General features: G+C 40.1%; 1 protein-coding gene across 1 annotated transcript in view; it reads right to left on the bottom strand.

Moving 5' to 3' along the window:
- The window catches only part of ruvbl2 (RuvB-like AAA ATPase 2), a gene marked incomplete at its 5' end in the record, with an annotated part of 39,437 nt that extends 20,598 nt beyond the window's left edge, over positions 1-18,839 (bottom strand). The window contains 9 exons of the mRNA XM_030129917.1: positions 7,475-7,593; positions 9,728-9,946; positions 14,416-14,509; positions 15,407-15,513; positions 16,405-16,471; positions 17,163-17,292; positions 17,462-17,603; positions 18,446-18,501; positions 18,755-18,839. Of these exons, the coding sequence (XP_029985777.1) occupies positions 7,475-7,593; positions 9,728-9,946; positions 14,416-14,509; positions 15,407-15,513; positions 16,405-16,471; positions 17,163-17,292; positions 17,462-17,603; positions 18,446-18,501; positions 18,755-18,839 (1,019 nt within the window). The remainder of the gene's footprint in view (positions 1-7,474; positions 7,594-9,727; positions 9,947-14,415; positions 14,510-15,406; positions 15,514-16,404; positions 16,472-17,162; positions 17,293-17,461; positions 17,604-18,445; positions 18,502-18,754) is intronic.
- Positions 18,840-24,497: the final 5,658 nt, after the last annotated feature.

Here is a 24,497-nt window from a genome sequence, read left to right as displayed (position 1 = left end):
ATGTGGATGTGTGTGGGGGGGGTATTTAAAAACTGCCGCCACCTCCGAGTGAACAGGTGACGATGCTGACGTGGTGACAATTTCCGGGGTGTATACGGAACTATCAGGTATGCTTCAGGGGTGTGTGTGTGTGTGTGTGTGTGTGTGTGAGTGTGTGTGTGCGCTTGGTGCAACTGAACCAAGTTGTCACAATGTGATTAGGGATGGAACCAAATGAACATTTCAGATCAGGGTTATTGTGACCAAAATTATCACAGTTATCATTATTATCGCAGTATTGTTGAAATTGTGCTCAAAATGTTCAAAAAGTACTGATACACACACTGAAAGAATTTAACCAAGTTGTATTTTGAAAAATAAAATAAAATAATATTCCCAATGTGTCTTCTGTGTCAGAAACATTCAAATATTAACCCTTAGTGGTCTGAGCCTATTTTGTCTGTTTTTCAGTCCTTTTGATTTGGCCTTTATATATACACTATATTTCCAACAGTATTCCCTCTCCTGCTTTGACTCCCATATGAATTTCAGGTCCATCCCATTCCTAGTCTATGGGTTCAGTATGACGTGGCTCCACCCTTTGCAGCTCTAACAGCTTCAACTCTTCTGGGAAGGCTGTCCACGAGGTTTAGGAGTGTGTTCATGGGAATTTTGGACCATTCTTCCAGAAGTGCATTTGTGAGGTCCCACACTGATGTTGGACAGAAGGCCTGGCTCTCAGTCTGCGCTCTAATTCATCCAAAGGTGTTCTATGGGGTTGAGGTCAGGACTGTGTGCAGGCCAGTCCAGTTCATCCACACCAGACTCTGTCCTCCATGTCCAAATGGACCTTGCTTTGTGCACTGGTGCACAGTCATGTTGGAAGAGGAAGGGGCCGGCTCCAAACTGTTCCCACAAAGTTGGGAGCGTGGAATTGTCCCAAATGTCTTGTTCTGCTGAAGCATTCCCAGTTCCTTTCACTGGAACTAAGGGGCCCAGCCCAGCTCCTGAAAAACAACCCCACACCATAACCCCCCCTCCACCAAACTTTACACTCGGCACAATGCGCTCCCACAAGTATCGTTCTCCTGGAGACCGCCGAACCCAGACCCGTCCGTCAGATCGCCAGATGGAGAAGCGCGATTGGTCAGTCCAGAGAAGGCTCCTCCCCTGCTCTACAGTCCAGTGGAGGCGTGCTTTACACCACTGCATCCACCGCTGTGCATTGCACTTGCTGATGTATGGCTCGGATGCGGCCGCTCGGCCACGGAAACCCATTCCATGAAGCTCTGTGCGCACTGTTCTGGAGCTAATCTGAAGGACACATGAAGTTTGGAGGTCTGTACCATTGACTCTGCAGACAGTCGTCCACCTCTTCACACTCTGCACCTCAGCATCCGCTGACCCCGCTCAGTCAGTTTCCGTGGCCTACCACTGCGTGGCTGAGTTGCCGTCGTTCCCAAACACTTCCACTTTCTTATAATCCAGCTGACAGCTGACTGTGGAATATTTAGGAGCCAGGAAATGTCACCACTGGATTTGTGTCACAGGTGGCATCCTATCACAGTTCCACGCTGGAATTCACTGAGCTCCTGAGAGAGACCCATTCTGTCCCAAATGTTTGTAAAAGCAGTCTGCATGCCTAGGGCTGGATTTAATACACCTGTGGACATGGAAGGGACTGGAACAGCTGAGTCTGATTACTGGGATGGAGGAGACAAGACTTTTGGAAATATAGTGTATATAAACAAATGTTTACTATACCCATGTTTGGGATCTGTTTTTTCAGCAGAACTTCATCTGTATAATCTGTCTATTATTTTTTTCACTTTAACCTACTATAAAAACATAAAAGGACAAAAAACAAACAAAAAAATATATATATAAAATCTGATTTGAAAAATGTATCTAATTTATTGCATAAATAACACACAGATGCTTAACAAACCTTTTCACAGACTTTAAAAGTGAATATTGGTTCCAAATAGTAGGGATAGAAAATTAAAATTGTAATAAATTCAAACTATACTCACATATTTGACATAAAACCAGATCTTTATAGGCGTTTTTTTCCCCTAAAAGTGTGGTAATCAAACACAGTTATCATGAGAATTAGAATTTAAACGGTAACCTAACCGTCTGTGATTTTACCGCCGTTTATCATTATACCGGTAATGGTTCCATCCCTAAATGTGACTAATCAGCTGTCTAAGGAACGCCAGGTTTTCATTTCTTTAAAATCCAGCTGAACCCATAAAGACCAGATGAGACGTCTTTGACTTTTACAGCTGAATACCACAACAGTCTGTTTATATCATATCATTTTTAAGACCAGCAAGGATGCATTATAAAGAAATGGATTATGAATCAGGACTACAAAGCTAAATGGAAGATTTTAGAACTGAAGACTTCTCCGGATATCCCTATACAGGCCATGATAGCAGACAAAAGGCTCGTAGATCAGCTAAAAGGACTAAATTCATGGCTACAACATACCCTGAAAATATGGTAAAAAGTAATAAAAATATGTGGAATTGACAACATGTTAAAAACCTTCAGGTGGTGTGCATATGACATGGATTTCCTACCTAATAGAAGTGATAAAAGATTCCACTCCTGGGAAAAGAAGGGACTTACAACATACTTATCTTTGACACATAAGGGGACATTACAAAGCTTTCAGGCCCTACAAACCAAATATGGCTTAGAACAGACAGACTTTTTCAGGTTTCTCCAAATGTGTGATTATTTTAATAAAGAATGTAAAATCACAAACTTAACACTAACTGAGTCTAACTGGTACAAAACCTTAAAACAAGCTGATAGCTCCACACTAAAGAGGGCCATCTCTCAGCTATATAATGTTTTAATGATGGCAAGAAATGATAATACTCTGCATATAAAAAATAAATGGGAAGAGGAAGCAGGAATAAGAATTTCGGATGAGAAATGGGAAGAAATCTGTCAGTTTCAGTGGTCTTCTACTAATTCGTTAGAATGGAGAGAGCACTGTTGGAAAAATATGGTTAGATTTTTGAAGACCCCCATCAGGGTAAATACAGAGATGGTTCTTCTGAGTGTTGGACACAGTGTGGATCACAGGAGGCCAATTATTATCATGTGTTCTGGGACTGGGTTAGGGGGTTAGGGTTGACCCTAATCCTTCTCATGTGTTCTGGGACTAACCCCACATGCACCAGTATTGGAGGGATATTCACAGGACTTTACTATCGGTCTTCAAGGTTCCTGTTCCCTATAACTTTGTAAATCTGTATCTTGGTGATGTCTCAGCACTAGAACGGAGGAAGGATACAAAAGTATTACAGGTGCTTTTAGCAGCCAGCAAGAAATCTATTAGAAGAAGGTGTTTCAAGCCAACTGCACCAACATTAGCAGACTGGTACCAGACCGTCTGGCAAATGTTCAAAATGGAAAAATACACCGACTATCAGAATCCAGAGGGAGGAATGTGACCATATTTGGGACAAACGGATTCAGTTTGTATCCTCTAGATGCCCAGAATTTATATCAGTCCTCTAAGAATTTCTTCTTTTTAATCTCCCTGTCTTTATTTTTTACGAATGTTTGACTTTTGCATAAACATGTGGAATGTTTAAAGAACACAGATGTATTAAAAGCTGTGATTGTCTTTTTTTTAAGTGAGAAATACCAAAACTGTAAGCACTCAGTTCATATGTTTTTAGCGTTTTTCTTTTTTTGTTTAACCCTCTGGTATCCAGGTGTGCTTTTTAGGCACACTTTACACTTCGTGTTAAAAAACTTCATATTATTTTTCACAATTTAAATAAGGTTAGAATTCAACAGTTGTTCATTTTTGCATGATCTTTAAAATTCTGTCCACCAACTAAAATGTGCACGTTGTAAACAAAGGAAAATGACCAGACTAGCATCTGTCTGCCCAGTGTGCATAAAACACACTATTTCTAACATTAGAACCACTGTTTTTGATGCGAAAGCCATTAAGGCAGTGGTTCTTAACCTGGGTTCGATGGAACCCTAGGGGTTCGGTGAGTCAGTCTCAGGGGTTCGGCGGAGGTCCAGACACACACTCGACTCATTAGTCGGGTGTGTGTGTCGGGCTAGGTCCGTGTATGTAAACAAACGGCTTCGGAGACTCTTTCTCTGATTGACATCCAATATACACAGTGTATTGTTGTTGCTTATAGCACTACAACACATCCAGAAGTGTTTATAATCTCTTCCACTCATCTGACGATGAATTATTTGGGTATTTTCCACATCGTTGTTATGACTTTTGCTACTTCCTGTTAACCACGGAGGCAGCCATGTGTAGCGTTTGTTTACATTTTTTGGTCACCGCACTGGTCAGTTACAATCATGTGACGACCGACGCACCGTCGCGGATGGAAAAATCATATTACGCTAAAGCCAAGCTAGTGCCGTAATAAAACAACGATCACAAAAATACTGAAGGAGTATAACGAGAACTTTTTTTTTGATACACTACATGCAATTATCTTTTTTTATGTCACAATTGCGTGGTTCGGAAAGTTCGGAGTGAGATGAAACGAAAACCGGGCTGACCTGACGGCCCTCACATACACATACACAACAGCAGAAGTCACTGATTTGCAGTAAATATTCATTATTATTGTAGCCTGATGGAAATTAGGTGATGAGTGTGTGTTAAAATGTTAAAAATGATAAATAGCATAAATACAATAAGTTCATTATTGGAATACATAAGGTTAAAAATTAAAACCATTTTGGTGTGGTTGTATTAAAAAGGTCATGTCTTTGTGAAAAGGTATGGAATTTGTTGTAAGTTCATGGTTTTGTTCTTTGAACACAGTGATGTTAATGCACGGTTCATTTTGTGCACCAGTAAAACATATGCCTGTGTCTTGAATTTGAAAAAAATCATATTGTATTTTTTAATAAAGAAGGGTTCGGTGAATGCGCATATGAACCTGGTGGGGTTCAGTACCTCCAACATGGTTAAGAACCACTGCATTAAGGCATAAATCCTGCTTTTACTGAGATCTGGGCTTCATTTGAGAGGGGAGGGGCTAAATTAAGTTATTAATGTTGTTATTGTCGCTGTTAATCATTGACATATGCCAGGCTGCAAAAATCAAATAATATGTGATCCAACTTTTATGTAGAATTTTGGAGAAAAAAAACAAACATATTTTGTGTTTTTTGCATCAAAAAACATAGTGACATCATGATGAAAAGAGATCATTTAAAGGGTTAAAATAAAGTAAAATGAATAATTATTTGATCTGTATGATTAGGACTGACCTGGATTTACAAAATAAAATCAAATTAGAGCATAAAAATAAATCAATATATAATATTTAATAGTTTGATTTATAGGTGTGCATTTTACGCACACTTGGTGACAGATGCTAGTATTTTTGAACATTTGACCTAGCACCAAAAATAATAATAATGCAAATTAACCGATGTTGGAGTTAATCACTGACATATGCCAGGATGAAAAAAAATCAAATATGTGATCCACTTTTTATGGAGTATATTCAAAAAAATTAATTTTTGGTGTTTTTTCATCCAAAAAAAAAAAGGTTTGTTTCCATTACAAACATGACATTTAAAGGGTTAAAAGATGTGACAGTTATTGAGTATTTGGTATTTTTATTTATGGCTCAAGTTGATGAAATAGAAAAAAGTGTAAAAGAATTAAAAACAAACTGTATGAAATTTTTTTTGACATTATTCCACAAGTGTGCCAAAAATGCACACTTGGTGTTTAGTAAGGGCCTTGGTGGACGGGATACCAGAGGGTTAACAGTGTGGTATGTATAAAATAAGAAATACAAAAAAGACTCCAATAGATATCATATGTATGAATGTTAATGCAGAGATACCTTGCTCCTTTTCCAATAAAAACAAAATAAAAAAAAGAAAAAGAAATGGATTATGTTTTTTTTTGTTTTGTCTCACAAGTTTGGCTTCAGACAATGATCCCGTTTACATTCACACTAATACTCGGATCATTATCTGATTTGTGGAGTTAACAGATTATTAAAGTGATCATAGAAATCTGATGTGTTTTATCAGACAACAGCAGTAATTTTCATCCATTCATTAATTTTCTGAACCCATTTTATCCTCACTGGGGTCACAGGGGCGGAGCCTATCCCAGGTACTTATGGTGGGGTTCACCCTGGACATGTGACCAGTTCAGCATATAGACACACTGTCACAGTCTGAACTCTATGTTCGAGGGTTGCATGGACATGTGTGCACTGACATATAGAGACCAACAACCAATCACTGTCACATTCACACCTATGGGCAATTTAGATTAAACCAATTAACCCAGGGGTGTCAAACATGCGGCCCGGGGGCCAAATCCAGCCCACCAAAGGGTCCAGTCCGGCCCTGGGAATGAATTTGTGACATGCAAAAATTACACTGAAGATATGAACAATCATTTTAGCTCAGGTTCCACATTCAGACCAATTTGATCTCCAGTGGGTCAAATCAGTAAAATATTATCACAATAATCTAGAAATACTCACAACTCCACATTTTTTTTCTCTTTGTAAATGTAAATATTTTCATGTTTTTACACTAAAACAAAGTATAATTTTGCAAAAATGTGAATAATCTGAGCAAATATGAACAACCTGAAATGTTTTAAGAGAAGTACAATTTTAATAATATTCTGCCTGTTGTCAAATGTTTTGTGTTTGTAGATCCACTGTGATCTGTAAGCTATAATGTACATGTGGAAATGATAAACTGAGGCAGAATATTGTTAAAATTACACTGATTCTTTCAGTTTGTCCAAGTTATTCACATTGTTTGAAAGGATAGTTTGTAGATGTAAACATTTTCATTGTTTAATTTTACTTTTTTTACCCTAAAACATAGAGAAAATTTTGGAGTTGACATCATTTCTATATTATTCTGTTATTATTTTACTGGTTCGGCCCACTGCAGATCAAATACAGCTCAGTGTGGAACTGAACTAAAATGAGTTTGACCGCCCTGAATTAACCTATCGGTGCATGTCTTTGGATGGGGGGAGGAGCCAGAGTACCCGGAGAGACACTGGAAACTTCACACAGACAAGTCATCGACTGGTGTTGGAATCAAACCCAGGACCTTCTAAAGTTCTATCCACTGCACCACCACATTCTGATTATGGCGGTGGTTTTCAGCCACGTGGGGTCACCTGGATTTCAAATGGGGTCGCCTGAAACTTATAGTAATTAATAAAAAATTAAAACTTCCTAATAAAAATGTATATTATATAACAGTGGTTTCCAACCTTTTTTGGCTTGTGACCCTATTTTAACATCACAGATTTCTGGTGACCCCAGACATTCAAAACAGACTTTTTTTTGGCTAAAATGAATTTGTTTTTGATCATGTCATAGTTTGCTATACTATTTTGCAAATAAACGTTAATTTTAGATAACATTTAGACTATATAATGTAAATTTTTTTTAGTGGAAGAAAGTGCAGATGTAAACGGTACCGAGTGATGCCTCTGTTGGTGGCCATGATCAGAACCGGGGACAGGTCGCTCTCCAGGGCTCGGTTCAGGAAGGAGAAACACTCGATGTCCAGCATGTGGACCTCATCAATAAATAAAACCTGGAGGCAGAAGCAGAACAGTCGGAGTTAGAGCAGAACCAGGACAACAGATGAGAATGGGTGATCTGTAGTCGCACACTTTCCATTTGTGTTGTTTATTGCCAAATGAATGATAATAAACCATACAAATGAGAAGGACCGCTTGTTTCACAGGAGATCACAAAAAGATTTAATGAATAAAACCAACAATAAATACAATGCACCGTAAAAAAAAAAACAAATGAAAAAACCCAACAAAAAAACAACAAAAAAAAAAACCCAACAAAAAACAAAAAAAAAACAAAAAAAAAAAAAAACCACCCACCCCCAAAAATAAATAAATAAATAAATAAAAACATGTTAATCCAATTCACACAAAGTTTACTTCATTTGAACATAGATTTCTCTCCAAACTCATTCAATAGCTACAGTTGAGGACAAAATGATTAGCCCCCCTACAAAAATGTCATTGTTTTAAAGGTATTTCCAGAGTGCTTTTACACAGAGCAACACATTTTTAACACAGCTTTTTTAGATATCCTACTTTTATTTTGGATGCTTACATGATTTTAGTTTGCACACAGAAATGAAAATATTCCACAAAAAACAAAAAGTACCAGGGTCATATTATTATCCCCCTGATCCTAATAGTCAGTTGTGTTTCCTTTTTGCTGGATAACAGCCTGCAGTCATAGTATTTTTTTATTACAAGTCTCTGACACTTTTTTTGAGGAATCCCAGCCCATTCTTCTTTGGCAGATCTTTCCAGCTCCTCCAGATTTGGTGGCCTTCTGGCATGGATGTTCTTTTTTAGGTCACCCCCAATATTTTCAATGGGATTAAAGTCCGGGCTGTGTGCAGGCCACTCAGTTCCATTCACTTTGGTCTTCTGAAGATAGCTCTTCACCAAGAGAGATGTATGTTTTGGATTGTTGTCATATTGGAAGATGAAGCAGTGACCCAGACCCAGTGTTACTGCTGACTGCTGAAGGTTTTCTGTCAGAATCTCCACATCTTTCTTTGCTCATGATTCCTTCCACCTTGACCAGATTTCTAGTTCCAGATGCACTATAGCATCCCCACAACACAATACTCCCACCACCATGTTCCACTGTAGGGACGCTGTTCTTTGGGTTCTATGCCTCCGCCTTTTTTCTCCAAACATAAACGCTGCCTCTGTGGCCACAGAGCTCTAGTTTGGTCTCATCAGACCATAGGACACACTTCCAGTATGCAGAAGGTTTCTCCAGGTTGTCCAGAGCAGATTTAAGTCTGGCTTAAAGGTGTCTCTTCTTCAACAGTGGACTTTTTCTTGGTCTGCATCCTCTCAGTCCATTCCAGTTCAGAGCTCTAGTGACTGTCTTCTTACAGACTAGGATTCCTGATGTGGCCAAGTCCTTCACCAGTGTCTTGGCAGTTGTTCTGGGCTCTTTAGACCCATCTCTCACTAGTTTTCTTTCCAGGGTCTTTGAAATCTTTCACTTCCTATCTCTGTAAGTCTTGTTCTGTACTGTGGGGCTGTTTTTGAATTTCTGGATTCTACTTCTCACTCCAGTTCTTGACACTTGGAAATGCTTGGATTGCTTTGTGCATCCCTCTCCTGCTTTGTCTACATCAATAATCCTTTTTCTCGGGTCCAAACAGATTTCTGTAGTTTTGGGCATGGTGCTTTCTCAGCTGACAGCTCAATGAGCCATACTGAGGCTTTTAGACCATGTTTGAACTTAGATGTTCAGTGAAATCACTTGATTCAGCTGATCACTTTTAAACACATCACCTGTGAAGTTACAGCACATCACTGCACAAAAGTGGTTTGTGCCATGACTTCATAAATGGTCATTTCTTAAAGGGGGCTGATAATGTCCCTGGTTATTTTAGTTTTTTTCTAAATAATGCTGTTTTGGTGTGCAAATATAAATAATTTGTGCCTTCTAAAGAAAACTAGTATGTTCAGAAATGCTATGTTGAAAATTCCTTGCTCTGTTAAAAAAGTACTGAGAAAAATCTTGAAGAAACTTAAAATTTCATAAGGGGGGCTAATAATTTTGTCCTCAACTGTACATTTCAGTTCATGTGACTTTAGACAGTTCCATTCCCAGTTTTTCCGCCTTCCTCTGTAAATGCAGATGTACGAACCCTAACCCGGTGAACCTACCCCTGGGATGATCTCGGCCTTTCCCTCTTCTCTCCACTCGCACACTTTAGCGTTGATCTGCTCGCGGACTTCAGACTTGATCTCGCCGGTGTCTCCGGAGAACAGCGCCAGGAAGCCCTGAGTCCGACTGTTGATGACGTCGATCTCATGGAGGGAAACGGTGTGGACCACCTCTTTCCTCTTCTGCAGCTCCCCTTCTGGACACTGGACGAACTGCGTCTGAAACCAGAAAAACAAATGGAAAACATCTGTTACAGCTGGGCAAAAAAGTATTTATTCAGCCACCGGTTGTTCCAGTTCTCCTGCTTAGAAAGATGACAGCGGTCTGGAATTTTCATCAGAGGTACACTTCAACTATGAGACAAAATGAGGAAAAACATCCAGGAAATCACATTGTAGGATTTTTAAAATATTTATTTGTAAATTATGGTGGAAAATAAGTATTTGGTCAATAACAAACCTTCCAGATTTGTGTCTATCCCAGAGCTGGACCTTCTGCTTTCAGAAGCTCTTCTGTCCTCCACTGGTTCCCAGTATTAATGACACCTGTCTGAACTAGTTCTGTAGAACACACACCTGTTTGAACTGGTTCTGTAGAACACACACCTGTCTGAACTAGTTCTGTAGAACACACACCTGTTTGAACTGGTTCTGTAGAACACACACCTGTTTGAACTGGTTCTGTAGAACACACACCTGTTTGAACTGGTTCTGTAGAACACACACCTGTTTGAACTGGTTCTGTAGAACACACACCTGTCTGAACTGGTTCTCTGTAGAACACACACCTGTTTGAACTGGTTCTGTAGAACACACACCTGTTTGAACTGGTTCTGTAGAACACACACCTGTTTGAACTGGTTCTGTAGAACACACACCTGTCTGAACTGGTTCTGTAGAACACACACCTGTTTGAACTGGTTCTGTAGAACACACACCTGTTTGAACTGGTTCTGTAGAACACACACCTGTCTGAACTGGTTCTCTGTAGAACACACACCTGTTTGAACTGGTTCTGTAGAACACACACCTGTTGAACTGGTTCTGTAGAACACACACCTGTTTGAACTGGTTCTGTAGAACACACACCTGTCTGAACTGGTTCTGTAGAACACACACCTGTTTGAACTGGTTCTGTAGAACACACACCTGTTTGAACTGGTTCTGTAGAACACACACCTGTTTGAACTGGTTCTGTAGAACACACACCTGTCTGAACTGGTTCTGTAGAACACACACCTGTTTGAACTAGTTCTCTGTAGAACACACACCTGTCTGAACTGGTTCTGTAGAACACACACCTGTTTGAACTGGTTCTGTAGAACACACACCTGTTTGAACTGGTTCTGTAGAACACACACCTGTTTGAACTGGTTCTGTAGAACACACACCTGTTTGAACTGGTTCTCTGTAGAACACACACCTGTTTGAACTGGTTCTGTAGAACACACACCTGTTTGAACTGGTTCTGTAGAACACACACCTGTCTGAACTGGTTCTGTAGAACACACACCTGTCTGAACTGGTTCTCTGTAGAACACACACCTGTTTGAACTGGTTCTGTAGAACACACACCTGTTTGAACTGGTTCTGTAGAACACACACCTGTCTGAACTGTTCTGTAGAACACACACCTGTCTGAACTGGTTCTCTGTAGAACACACACCTGTCTGAACTGGTTCTGTAGAACACACACCTGTTTGAACTGGTTCTGTAGAACACACACCTGTCTGAACTGGTTCTGTAGAACACACACCTGTTTGAACTGGTTCTGTAGAACACACACCTGTCTGAACTGGTTCTGTAGAACACACACCTGTTTGAACTGGTTCTCTGTAGAACACACACCTGTTTGAACTGGTTCTGTAGAACACACACCTGTTTGAACTGGTTCTCTGTAGAACACACACCTGTTTAAACTGGTTCTCTGTAGAACACACACCTGTTTGAACTGGTTCTGTAGAACACACACCTGTTTGAACTGGTTCTGTAGAACACACACCTGTTTGAACTGGTTCTCTGTAGAACACACACCTGTCTGAACTGGTTCTCTGTAGAACACACACCTGTTTGAACTGGTTCTGTAGAACACACACCTGTTTGAACTGGTTCTGTAGAAGACACACCTGCTTGGACTGGTTCTGTAGAACACACACCTGTTTGAACTGGTTCTGTAGAACACACACCTGTCTGAACTGGTTCTGTAGAACACACACCTGTTTGAACTGGTTCTGTAGAACACACACCTGTTTGAACTGGTTCTGTAGAACACACACCTGTCTGAACTGGTTCTGTAGAACACACACCTGTCTGAACTGGTTCTGTAGAACACACACCTGTTTGAACTGGTTCTGTAGAACACACACCTGTTTGAACTGGTTCTGTAGAACACACACCTGCTTGGACTGGTTCTGTAGAACACACACCTGTTTGAACTGGTTCTGTAGAACACACACCTGTCTGAACTGGTTCTGTAGAACACACACCTGTTGAACTGGTTCTGTAGAACACACACCTGTTTGAACTGGTTCTGTAGAACACACACCTGTCTGAACTGGTTCTGTAGAACACACACCTGTTTGAACTGGTTCTGTACAACACACACCTGTCTGAACTGGTTCTGTAGAACACACACCTGTTTGAACTGGTTCTGTAGAACACACACCTGTCTGAACTGGTTCTGTAGAACACACACCTGTTTGAACTGGTTCTGTAGAACACACACCTGTCTGAACTGGTTCTGTAGAACACACACCTGTTTGAACTGGTTCTGTAGAACACACACCTGTTTGAACTGGTTCTGTAGAACACACACCTGTCTGAACTGGTTCTGTAGAACACACACCTGTCTGAACTGGTTCTGTAGAACACACACCTGTTTGAACTGGTTCTGTAGAACACACACCTGTTTGAACTGGTTCTGTAGAACACACACCTGTTTGAACTGGTTCTGTAGAACACACACCTGTCTGAACTGGTTCTGTAGAACACACACCTGTCTGAACTGGTTCTGTAGAACACACACCTGTCTGAACTGGTTCTGTAGAACACACACCTGTTTGAACTGGTTCTGTAGAACACACACCTGTTTGAACTGGTTCTGTAGAACACACACCTGTCTGAACTGGTTCTGTAGAACACACACCTGTCCACAGCCTCAGTCAGACTCAAACTCAACCATGGACCAGACCACAGAGCGGTCCAAGGACACCAGGAAGAAAACTGTAGACCTGCACCAGGCTGGAAGAGTCCATCTACAATAGATAAGCAGGTTGGAGTGAAGAAATCAACTGTGGAGCAACTGGAAGAAAATGGAAGACATACAAGACCACTGATAATCTGCCTGGATCTGGGGCCCCACGCAAGATCTCATCCTGTGGGGTCATGAGAACGGTGAGCAAAAATCCCAGAACTACACGGAGGGACCTGATGAATGACCTGCAGAGAGCTGGGACCAAAGTACCAAAGGCTCCCATCAGTACCACACTAGGCCCAGAGGGACCTGATGAATGACCTGCAGAGAGCTGGGACCAAAGTACCAAAGGCTCCCATCAGTACCACACTAGGCCCATAGGGACTCCTGCTTCTGCAGGGCCAGGCATGTCCCCCTGCTTAAGCCAGCCCATGTCCAGGCATGTCCGTCTGAAGTTTGACCCAGAGCAGATGGAGGATCCACCAGAGGACTGGGAGAAGATCATGTGATCAGATGAAACCAAAATAGAACTGTTTGGTCCAAACTCAACTGGTGGTGTTTGGAGGCAGAAGAATGCTGAGGTTCATCCCAGAACACCAGACCTCCTGTGAAGCATGGGGGTGCAAACCTCCTGCTTTGGGGCTGTTTTTCCTCAAAGGGGACAGGACCACGGATCCGTGTTCAGGGCAGAATGAACGGGGCCATGTATGGTGAGATCTCAACCCAAACCTCCTTCCATCAGTCAGATCATTGCAGATGGAACGTGGCTGGTCTTCCATGACAATGATCCCAAACACACCGCCGGGCCAACCAAGGAGCAGCTCCGTCCAAAGCATGTCCAGGTCCTGCAGTGGCCTAGCCAGTCTGCACAGCTCAACCCCATAGAACATCTGTGGAGGGAGTGGACAGTGGGTGTGTCCCAGCGACAGCCCATAAACATCAGCGCTGTAGAGGAGATGTGCAGGAGGAATGGACCAAATACCAGCTCCAGTGTGAGCAGACCTGTGAAGACTGAAGGAAACCTGTGACCTCTGACCTCTGGCACTGACAACAAAGAGTCTGTTACAAAGAACTGAGCTGAACTTTTGGTATTCACCAAATACTGATTTTCCACCATCATTTACAAATACATTCTTTAAAAATCCTACAGTGTGATTTCCTGGATGTTTTGTCTCCTTTTGTCTGTCATAGTTGAAGTGGACCTCTGATGAAAGTTACAGACCTCTGTCATCTTTAGGAGGAGAACTGGAACAACTAGAGGATGATAAATACTGTTTTGCCCTTCTGTACAGGAGAACAGCTTTGAATAGCTGTCAACTGTAGTGACCACTATGCATGAAAGGGTTAACACAGATTTCCCCCAAAACTCATTCAACAGCAACAATTAAGTTCTTGTGACTAGAAAGTTATGTTCACAATCCATTCACTCTATTGTCTAAACTTTAGGACTTCTTCTGGAAACGCAGATCTATGATCCAGAGACTCCACCCCCTACCTGAGCTCCCATGGCGTCATAATCTCTGGCTCTGGTGAAGGAACGTCCCAACTTGCTGATCTTTCCGGTGGCTTTGTCGATAGTGATGACGTCTCTGAGACAAAAGCACAGACACAGGATTAGAACAGACCTGGAGGATCTGGAACTGACCACTAAAGGTCAAACAGAGGCGAACTGACCACTAAAGGTCAAACAGAGGTGAACTGACCACTAAAGGTCAAACAGAGGCGAACTGACCACTAAAGGTCAAACAGAGGCGAACTGACCACTAAAGGTCAAACAGAGGTGAACTGACCACTAAAGGTCAAACAGAGGCGAACTGACCACTAAAGGTCAAACAAAGGTGAACTGACCACTAAAGGTCAAACAGAGGTGAACTGACCACTAAAGGTCAAACAGAGGTGAACTGACCACTAAAGGTCAAACAGAGGCGAACTGACCACTAAAGGTCAAACAAAGGTGAACTGACCACTAAAGGTCAAACAGAGGTGAACTGACCACTAAAGGTCAAACAGAGGCGAACTGACCACTAAAGGTCAAACAGAGGCGAACTGACCACTAAAGGTCAAACAAAGGTGAACTGACCACTAAAGGTCAAACAGAGGTGAACTGACCACTAAAGGTCAAACAAAGGTGAACTGACCACTAAAGGTCAAACAGAGGCGAACTGACCACTAAAGGTCAAACAGAGGCGAACTGACCACTAAAGGTCAAACAGAGGTGAACTGACCACTAAAGGTCAAACAGAGGCGAACTGACCACTAAAGGTCAAACAAAGGTGAACTGACCACTAAAGGTCAAACAGAGGCGAACTGACCACTAAAGGTCAAACAGAGGTGAACTGACCACTAAAGGTCAAACAGAGGCGAACTGACCACTAAAGGTCAAACAAAGGTGAACTGACCACTAAAGGTCAAACAGAGGTGAACTGACCACTAAAGGTCAAACAAAGGTGAACTGACCACTAAAGGTCAAACAGAGGTGAACTGACCCGGCCTGGACCTTCTCTTTACTGAGGCTGTCGATCATCTTGTTTCCTAAGTCGTATATTGTCTCCATCTCGGTCGTCTTTAGAGTCAGTTTACCCACTTTGGCACCCTGGAAAAGGACAGAAACAACAAAAAGGAGATTAAAAAAAGGCTCATCTTGAATGCTTACACACCACAGGAAAAATGTTCTGTCTTGATTCAGGTTCTGTTTCCTTTAAATACCCAACTATGTCGGGATGGAACCATATGAACATTTCATATGACAGTTATTGTGACCAAAATTATCACAGTTATCATTATTATCGTGGTATTATTGAAACTGTGCTGAAAATGTTCAAAAAGTACTGATACACACACTGAAAGAATTTAACCAAGTTGTGTTTAAAAAAATAAAATGAAATAATTCCCCCACTGTCCCTTCTGTGTCAGAAACATTCACATATTAACCCTTAGTGGTCTGAGTCTGTTCTGTCTGTTTTTCAGTCCTTTCGATTTGGCCTTTATATACTATAGAAACAAATGTTTACTATACCCATGTTTGGATCTGTTTTTTCAGCACAACTTCATCTATAGCATCTGTCTGTTATTTTTTCACTTTAACCTACTTTAAAAACACAAAAGGACAAAAAATACACAAAATATACAAAATCTGATTTGAAAAATGTATATAATTTATTGCTTAAATAACACACAGATGTTTAACGAACCTTTTCAAAGGCTTTAAAAGTGAATATTGGTTCCAAATATTAGGTATAGAAAATTAAAATTGTAATAAATTCAAACTATACTCAAATATTTGACGTAAAAGTGGATCTTTCCATAGGGTTTTTTCCCCTAAAAGTGCAGTAATCAAACACAGTTATCATGAGAATTACAATTTAAACGGTAATACTGACCGTCTGTGATTTTACCACCGTTTATGGTTCTACCAGTAATGGTTCCATCCCTAAAACTATGTAAATCCAATAACAGTGAAGGACAGAATAAATGAAACCCATACAGTTCCAGTGGCTGGGCGGTCGATCTGGATCTCCACCACTTCTCCTTCAATAATCTCTGTCTCTTCCCTATAAAGCACACAAACACACCAGGTCAGGACTAACTCCACACAACAGGAAGTCAAAACGCCGCTGTTCTGTTTGGCATTCCATCACATTCTTTTGATTTGAACCAAAAATCTACAAATGTAAATGCCTTCACCACTCTTCTAGCTCACAGACTATTACAGCCGAAATGGAAAGATAAACAAGCTCCAACATTTAAGTTTTAGTTTCTGGATCTTTTACATCATTTAACATCACAACAAATTTGATATTCTATAAGAGGATGTGTCAACAAGTTCATCAGTACCTGGAAACCTGTTCTGAACAAGGTTCTAATAGTTTTGGATTTTTCATTCTAGTTTAGTTTTACTTAGTTTGGACTTTTTTTCAGTTAGTTTTAATTTGTTTTTAGAGCAGGTTTGCTAGTTTTTATTAGTTTTCATTTCTTTCTAAATGCTTAGTTTCAGTTTAGTTTTAGTTTAGTCGTCTCTTTTCTCCTGGTGATAAATGGTGATGAATCACTTAAGAAAGGTGATATAAAAAGAAATATTCTTTAGCGGTAGTAATAGTCTCTTTCATGGTGCAACAGGGTGGGAATGTTCATGGATTTGAGAATGAAAAAACAAAACAATGACTGTATTCTGCTTTTGTGGATGACTCTATATTTAATAAAACCACTTTGAACCAAACGCCGCTGCTATGTTGGCTCACGTACTTGATCCTCACACCGATGGCTTTCCTAAACGCCTGGCTCAGCGCCTCCGTCTTGCTCATTTCCAGGGAGAAGATCTCACTTCCTGCCAGCGCTGTGAAAGGAGTATCGGGGCCGAGAGACTGGGCGATCCCTGAAAAAACAAAACGACAGTTTCCGCTCAACCTTTACATGGAAAGTCAACGTCGGAACAACAACTGCGGCTTGACAAAAACAGGACTTCTGCCAACGACGCCGACGTCACACAGCAGCGTCACCTCCAGAGGAGTCTGATCTGATCAGACTGCACTGTGTGTCCTCACCCATAGCAATGGCCGTCTTTCCTGTGCCAGGTTGGCCCGCGATAAGAACGGCTCTGCCGGCGATGTGTCCGTCTTTGATCATCTCCAGGATGACGCCGGCCGCCCGACGGGAGGCCAGCTGACCCACCATCCCCTGGGACACCTGGAGGGAAAAGGACAAGGAGCCCAACGCACAGTCAGCATCAGCAGACGGACCAGGACAAGGTCTGGCATCTGAAAGGACCAGACACATGTGGACAAAAGCAGCCTGATGCTGCCTTCAGGTGCTATCGGGAACCAAGGTTATTATCGTTACCAAAAAACTAACGAATTGATGAAAACTAGAATTGAAAAAACATTTTCGTTGACTGGAATAGATAAAAACTATAATTAAAAGAAAAAAAACATAACTAACTGAAACTGTATTGTGTGTTTACAAAACTAACTAAAACGGATAAAAATTAGGGATAAAATTCCCTCAGTTTTTGTCTTTGTCAATGTCGGACTGATACGAAATCAATTTATTTCGCTCTAGCAATTTTAGCTAGCAGCACCATACAACACTTTTTGGTCCGTCACTTGTGGTTTCCTGTCATCTTCTGGTCCCCACTCTACCTGGAAACATGGAGACTAAAGTTGGGAGAAAGTTCTGTGTGGGATTTCTTAGAATATGACGGCGAGGAGGAAAAAAGATATAAAAACCTAAAACTAAGCATTTAGAAAAAAAAGAAAACTAATAAAAACTATCAAACCTGCTCTGAAAATGAATTAAAACGAATAGAATTAAAGAAAAAAAAGTCAAAACTAAATAAAATTAAACTAGAATGAAAAATCCAAAACTATTAGAACCTTGTTGGGAACATGAGCTGTTCATGTGCAGTGTTGGAGTTCGTAAGTAGTATTTCCCATAATTCCCATAGCACATGAGGGCAGCATAAGACACATAATCTCAGTCAAAAAATTAACTAATCTTTTTTCACACAGGTTAGAGTCAAACAGACTCACCTGTCTGGGCTCCAAAGCATCGTCCAAACCAAGGCCACGAATATGAGAATGTGCACCTAAAATGAACACAAAACAACAAATATGATAAGAATGAAAGGATGTGGGTCAAGTTACTTATGCACATTCCATGACACATGACCTGCCCCTTTATTAAGAATAACATCTGATTTCCAACACTTTATGTACAACAATATCAATCCAAACACACTCCAATAGAATCCTAAGCATTACTAGACTGTGAGCTGCCATTATGCCCTGATTAACATCAATAAAAGTCAATTCTATATATACATTCATATGGAAACTCACCAATTCTCTCAATTCGTGTGATATCACGAACTTCTGGAACTTTTGTCGCCGCCATCTGTTTAAGAGACAAGATGTAAAAAGAGCAAAGTTATAAAGAGATTCTGTGTCTAAGGTTTAGAATTCAGCCTCATTTAAAGAAAAAAATGTTACTCATTAAGTGCAACACACAAAAAAGATTTAAGGAACGCACAATTTTCTAGTGCAGAACACCTCTGGTAAATCAAAAGCCAAATGTGGACAAAAAACTCAAGAAATCTGTATTTTTGTTTAGCGTAGTAGGTCAGTCTCATATCAGCTTCACATTTCTGTCCTTTTTCTGACTTCTTTGTGAACATCATCGCTGTGGTTTCTTTATTTCTTCATCTTTAAAAACATTTCTGTTACAGGAAAAACATCTTTCCAGTTCTTGATTCCTCCTCCCACTTCTTCTTTCTACCAACAGGATGTATCTGGACTCAGTCTGGAATATTTGGAAAACCTTTTTTGTCTCATGATGCTTTAGCTGTTTACAGATTCAGGTCCTGGTTTTTGTAAATGTTCATTTGAACCTTCCTCTTGTGTTCGCTCTCTGTTCCATCTCTTATGTTAACAGGTTGGTTTTAAATAAAGGTATATTTATATAATAAACATTTGATATAGTGCATTTTTTTTACATTAGTAATTTATATTTCACATAACTTTACATTATTGTTGGTAATAAATTAATTTAAGCACCAAAAAATCTGAAGAGCCACTTGGGAGCCGAAAGAGCCGGCTCTTTTTAGTGAGCCGAGCCAAAAGAGCCGGTTCTCTAAAAAGAGCCGGGATTCCCATCAGTAGTCTGGATGTGCGCTCTGGAGGTCCCCAACTCTAAAGGTAACTGACCTCACATGTCTGGACATGCCCGTCTGTGCTTGGTTTGTTTTCGTGCAGGTTTACTGGATAAAAAGGCAAAATGAGAATCTCCAAAAGCTCACATGACTGTTCGAGGAGCTGTCTGTCAGTGCGCTTATGAGTTCAGTTTGGCCTCGAATTATTGCTTTATAATCTTATTTTTAGAACTGGATTGACACCGACCCTAACAACACAAAGGTCATAATTTTAACCGGAGCATTTCAAAATTTAGTAAAGACAAAAGATTTTGCATTATTTTGTTGAAATCAAGGTTCCTGACAAAGTCAAAAAGCCTTAATGCAATACACACATTTGATGCGGTTCATTTATGCGTTTAAAAGCTAAAATGGGTCAGTGCTGACACTAACACCAGAGGAAGAGGAAGTGACCTGGGACTAGTCTGGAGTCTACAGGTGGAACACTCTGGAAGCAGAACTAGAATAAGGTTTAAATATACATATATGAGAAGAGAACAGGTGAAGTATTTGTGGCTATTTTGACAAAAACACAAATCAAGCAGACTAAGAAAAGCCCATGTGTTGTTTGTTTGTATAGCAGCTAGGGTTGTAACAATTACCACTATGATAAACAGCGGTAAAATCACAAACGGTTAGTATTACCATTTAAATTCTAATTCTCATGATAACTGTGTTTGATTATCGCACTTTTAGGGGAAAAAACCCTATGTAAAGATCTGCTTTTATGTCAAATATTTGAGTGTAGTTTGAATTTATTAGGGACCGAGCCGAAAGGTAAGGCCCTCTCACACAGTGAGAGGGCCTTACCTGCAAGCAAGGCCCTATTGTTTTTCGTTCGTTTTTTTATTATTAGGGACCGAGCCGAAAGGTAAGGCCCTCTCACGCAGTGAGAGGCCTTGCCTGCAAGCAAGGCCCTATTGTTTTTCGTTCGTTTTTATATTATTATTATTCACACACCACTTTGACCTGGATTTTGACCCCCTGAACATGCACGAAAACTCACCAAATTTGGCACACATGTCAGGCCTGGCGAAAAATTTGATAAAATGAAAAAAATTAACCCCATAGGTGCCAAAATGGGCTCTCTAGCGCCACCTATGTGAAAAAAAAACGGCAATTGCCCTAGTGGCCAGTAGGAATGTCGTACAGACATGAAACCAGTGCTAAAATTTTTGATGAATCATGCTCTACAAATCATCCACTGACACTCATGACCTATCTGCAACAGGAACTTCGCAATATGCCTTTCAAAATAAAATTTCTAAAACTAACTCCGATGACACGGTTTGTGGTATTGACTTCTAAATAGTGCCAAAAGATACAGTGAACTCTCCTTAATACAACGATTTCACACCTTTTCCATAACTGTCTTAGTTTTTTTTTTACAAGCCCGCAAAGTTGCCATGTTTGGAACTCATTTTTCATTTTGGAGTTTTTCCCCACATGTGACATATCTACGCGTTCACGGGACTCAGCACAACTCTCACATCCAAAACTTTTTGAGATAGGAGGTACGGTTATTGATTTATAACAGTTTGTTTATTTTCATACTTTTTCGGCTTTAGACTGCCATTTGACCCCCTTAACATGCTCCAAAACTCACCAAATTTGCCATGTATGTCATGGCTGGTGAACACTTTCATTCAATATCAAAAATTAACCCCTTGTGTGCCAAAATGGACTCTGTAGCGCCACCTATGTACTAAAAAACACACAAAATCTGCCCTAGCGGCCAGTAGGAATGTCACAGAAACATGAAACAAATGCCAAAATGTTGGTCTGATTGAGCCGACAAATCATACACTGACACTCAGGAGCTAACTCCAACAGGAAGTTGGCAATCTGCCTTTGAAAGTTACTATACGTTTCTGCAATTACTGCTTAGTCATTTCAGACCTTTGAATAAAAAGTTATACCTCATTAAATTCCCACAAGTCTGCAGAATCCAAAAGTGAAAGAATTTTTCAGATACGACCTACGGTTATGGAATTATGGCGATTTTTTGAAGACTATGTTTACTTTCACTTTTAACAATGACAAAGTCCCTATAAAACTCTTCCTGGTGCACATCTGTATGTGTCTGTCCTTAGTGCAGTGGTTCATGTAGCTACCTATGAAACAAGAGGACCCAGGTTCAAATCCCAGACAATCCAATTTTTTTTTTTTTTTCTTCTTTCTCCATTTTAAAACAGGTTTTACTGGATTGTATTTTGGATATTGGAAATTTTGCACACATTCAAAAGTACACTGAGTACATTTTTTCTAAATAAAACCCTAATTACCAATAATACAAAATTTCTATTACATAACTTCTTTTCATTTTTATGACCAAACACTCAACTGTTTGTGCAATGTTTCTTCATTCAAAAGTACTCTTTCTCACAGACACACATGCTCACACAATAGGGTTTTTTCAAAATAAAAGCCTTAAATGTGAGAAATCATCACTTTAATGCTCAATTATTTATACAATTTCAATTCATTTTTCAAACTGATTCTTTCTCTCACATACAAAACAAATGCACATACACACAGTAGGTTTTCCAAAATAAAAGTGTCATTTTAAAGGTGATGGTGGTTTCAGCAGAGGGTCGCTGGTGTTCTGTACAGATGTAAGGAGGACAGACACTAAAGGGTGGGAACTGGTACGGGGACGGAGAGGTGTGAGTGGAGCTGAGGTGTGGACATTCCCGGGACGCAGATCGCGGGGGAGGCGGAACGCCCGGTGCGAGGTCCCGCCCAATGCTGCTTGCAGCTTTAATTATTATTATTATTTTTCTTACTCCGCCACTTTCACCTGGATTTTGACCCCCTAAACATGCTCCAAAACGCACCAAATTTGGCACACCTGTCAGGCCTGGTGAAAAATTTGATACAATGTAAAATTTAACCCCATAGTTACCAAAATGGGCTCTCTAGCGCCACCTATGTAAAAAAAAAAAAAACAGCAACTTCCCTAGTGGCCAGTAGGAAAGTCGTAGAGACATGAAATCAATGCCAAAATGTTGGTTGGACGACGCTCTACAAATCATGCACTGACACTGATGACCTATCTCCAACAGGAAGTTCGCAATATGCCTTTCAAAATAAAATTTCTAAAACTAACTCCGATGACACCGTTTGTCGTACTGACTTCTAAATAGCACTAAAGGATAGAGTGAACGCTCCTCAAAAAAGTGGTCTCATAGCTTAGTCTTAACTGTCTTAGTTTTTTTTTTTACAATCCCACAAAGTTGCGATGTTTGGAACTCATTTTTCACTTTGGAGTTTTTCCCCACATGTGATATATCTACGCGTTCACGGGACTCAGCACAACTCTCACATGCAAAATTTTTTGAGATAGGATGTACAGTTATTGATTTATAGCAATTTGTTTATTTTCATACTTTTTCCACTTTAGACTGCCATTTGACCCCCTTAACATGCTCCAAAACTCACCAAATTTTCCATGTATGTCATGGCTGGTGAACACTTTGATTCAATATCAAAATTAACCCCTTGGGTGCCAAAATGGACTCTGTAGCGCCACCTATGTACTAAAAAACACACAAAATGTGCCCTAGCGGCCAGTAGGAATGTCACAGAAACATGAAACAAATGGCAAAATGTTGGTCTGATTGAGCCGACAAATCCTACACTGACACTCATGAGCTAACTCCAACAGGAAGTTGGCAATCTGCCTTTGAAAGTTACTCTAAGTTTATGCCATTACTGCTTATTCATTTCAGACTTTTGACACAAAACTTTTTAAATTTTTTTTTTAAACTTTTAAATTCCCACAAGTCTGCAGAATCCAAAAGTGAAAGAATTTTTCAGATACGACCTACGGTTATGGAATTATGGCGATTTTTTCAAGACTATGATTAGTTTCACTTTTCACAATGACAAAAACCCTATAAAACTCTTGCTGGTGCTGGGCTGTCAGAGTCTGTCTATAGTGCAGTGGTTCATGTAGCTGCCTATGGAACAGGAGGACCCTGGTTCAAGTCCCAGGCAATCCAAAGAATTTTTTTTTTTTTTCCTTTTTATTTTAAAACAGGTTTTACTGCATTGTATTGTGGATATTGGACATTTTGCACACATTTCAAAGTACACAGAGTACATTTTTTTCAAAATCAAACCCCTATTAAAAATAATACAAAATGTCTGTTACATAACTTCTTTTCATTTTTGTGACCAAACACTCAACTGTTTGTGCAATGTTTCTTCATTCTAAAGTACTCTTTCTCACAGACACACATGCTCACACAATAGGGTTTTTCCAAAATAAAAGCCTTAAATGTGGTAAATCATCATTTTAATGCTCGATTATTCATACAATTTCAATTCATTTTTCAAACTGATTCTTTCTCTCACATCCAAAACAAATGCACATACACACAGTAGGGTTTCCAAAATAAAAGTCTCATTTAAAGGTGATGGTTTCAGCAGAGGGTCGCTGGTGTTCTGTACAGATGTAAGGAGGACAGACACTAAAGGGTGGGAACTGGTATGGGGACGGACAGGTGTGAGTGGAGCTGAGGTGTCGACGGTCACGGGAGGAAGATCGCGGGCTAGGTGGATCGCGGGGGAGGCGGATCGCCGGGTGCGAGGTCCCGCCCAATGCTGCTTGCAGCTTTAATTACAGTTTTAATTTCCTATACCTAATATTTGGAACCAATATTCACTTTTAAAGTCTGTGAAAAGGTTTGTTAAACATCTGTGTGTTATTTAAGCAATAAATTATATACATTTTTCAAAATGGATTTTATATATTTTTGTGTTTTTTGTCCTTTTATGTTTTTATAGTAGGTTAAAGAGAAAAAATAACAGACAGATGATACAGATGAAGTTGTGCTGAAAAAACAGATCCAAACATGGGTATAGTAAACATTTGTTTCTATAGTATATAA

This window comes from Sphaeramia orbicularis, unplaced genomic scaffold (assembly GCF_902148855.1).
Source record: "Sphaeramia orbicularis unplaced genomic scaffold, fSphaOr1.1, whole genome shotgun sequence".
Taxonomy (NCBI): Eukaryota; Metazoa; Chordata; class Actinopteri; order Kurtiformes; family Apogonidae; genus Sphaeramia; species Sphaeramia orbicularis.
The sequence above is the reverse complement of the archived record's forward strand: the minus strand, read 5'-3'. Positions and strand labels throughout refer to the sequence as shown.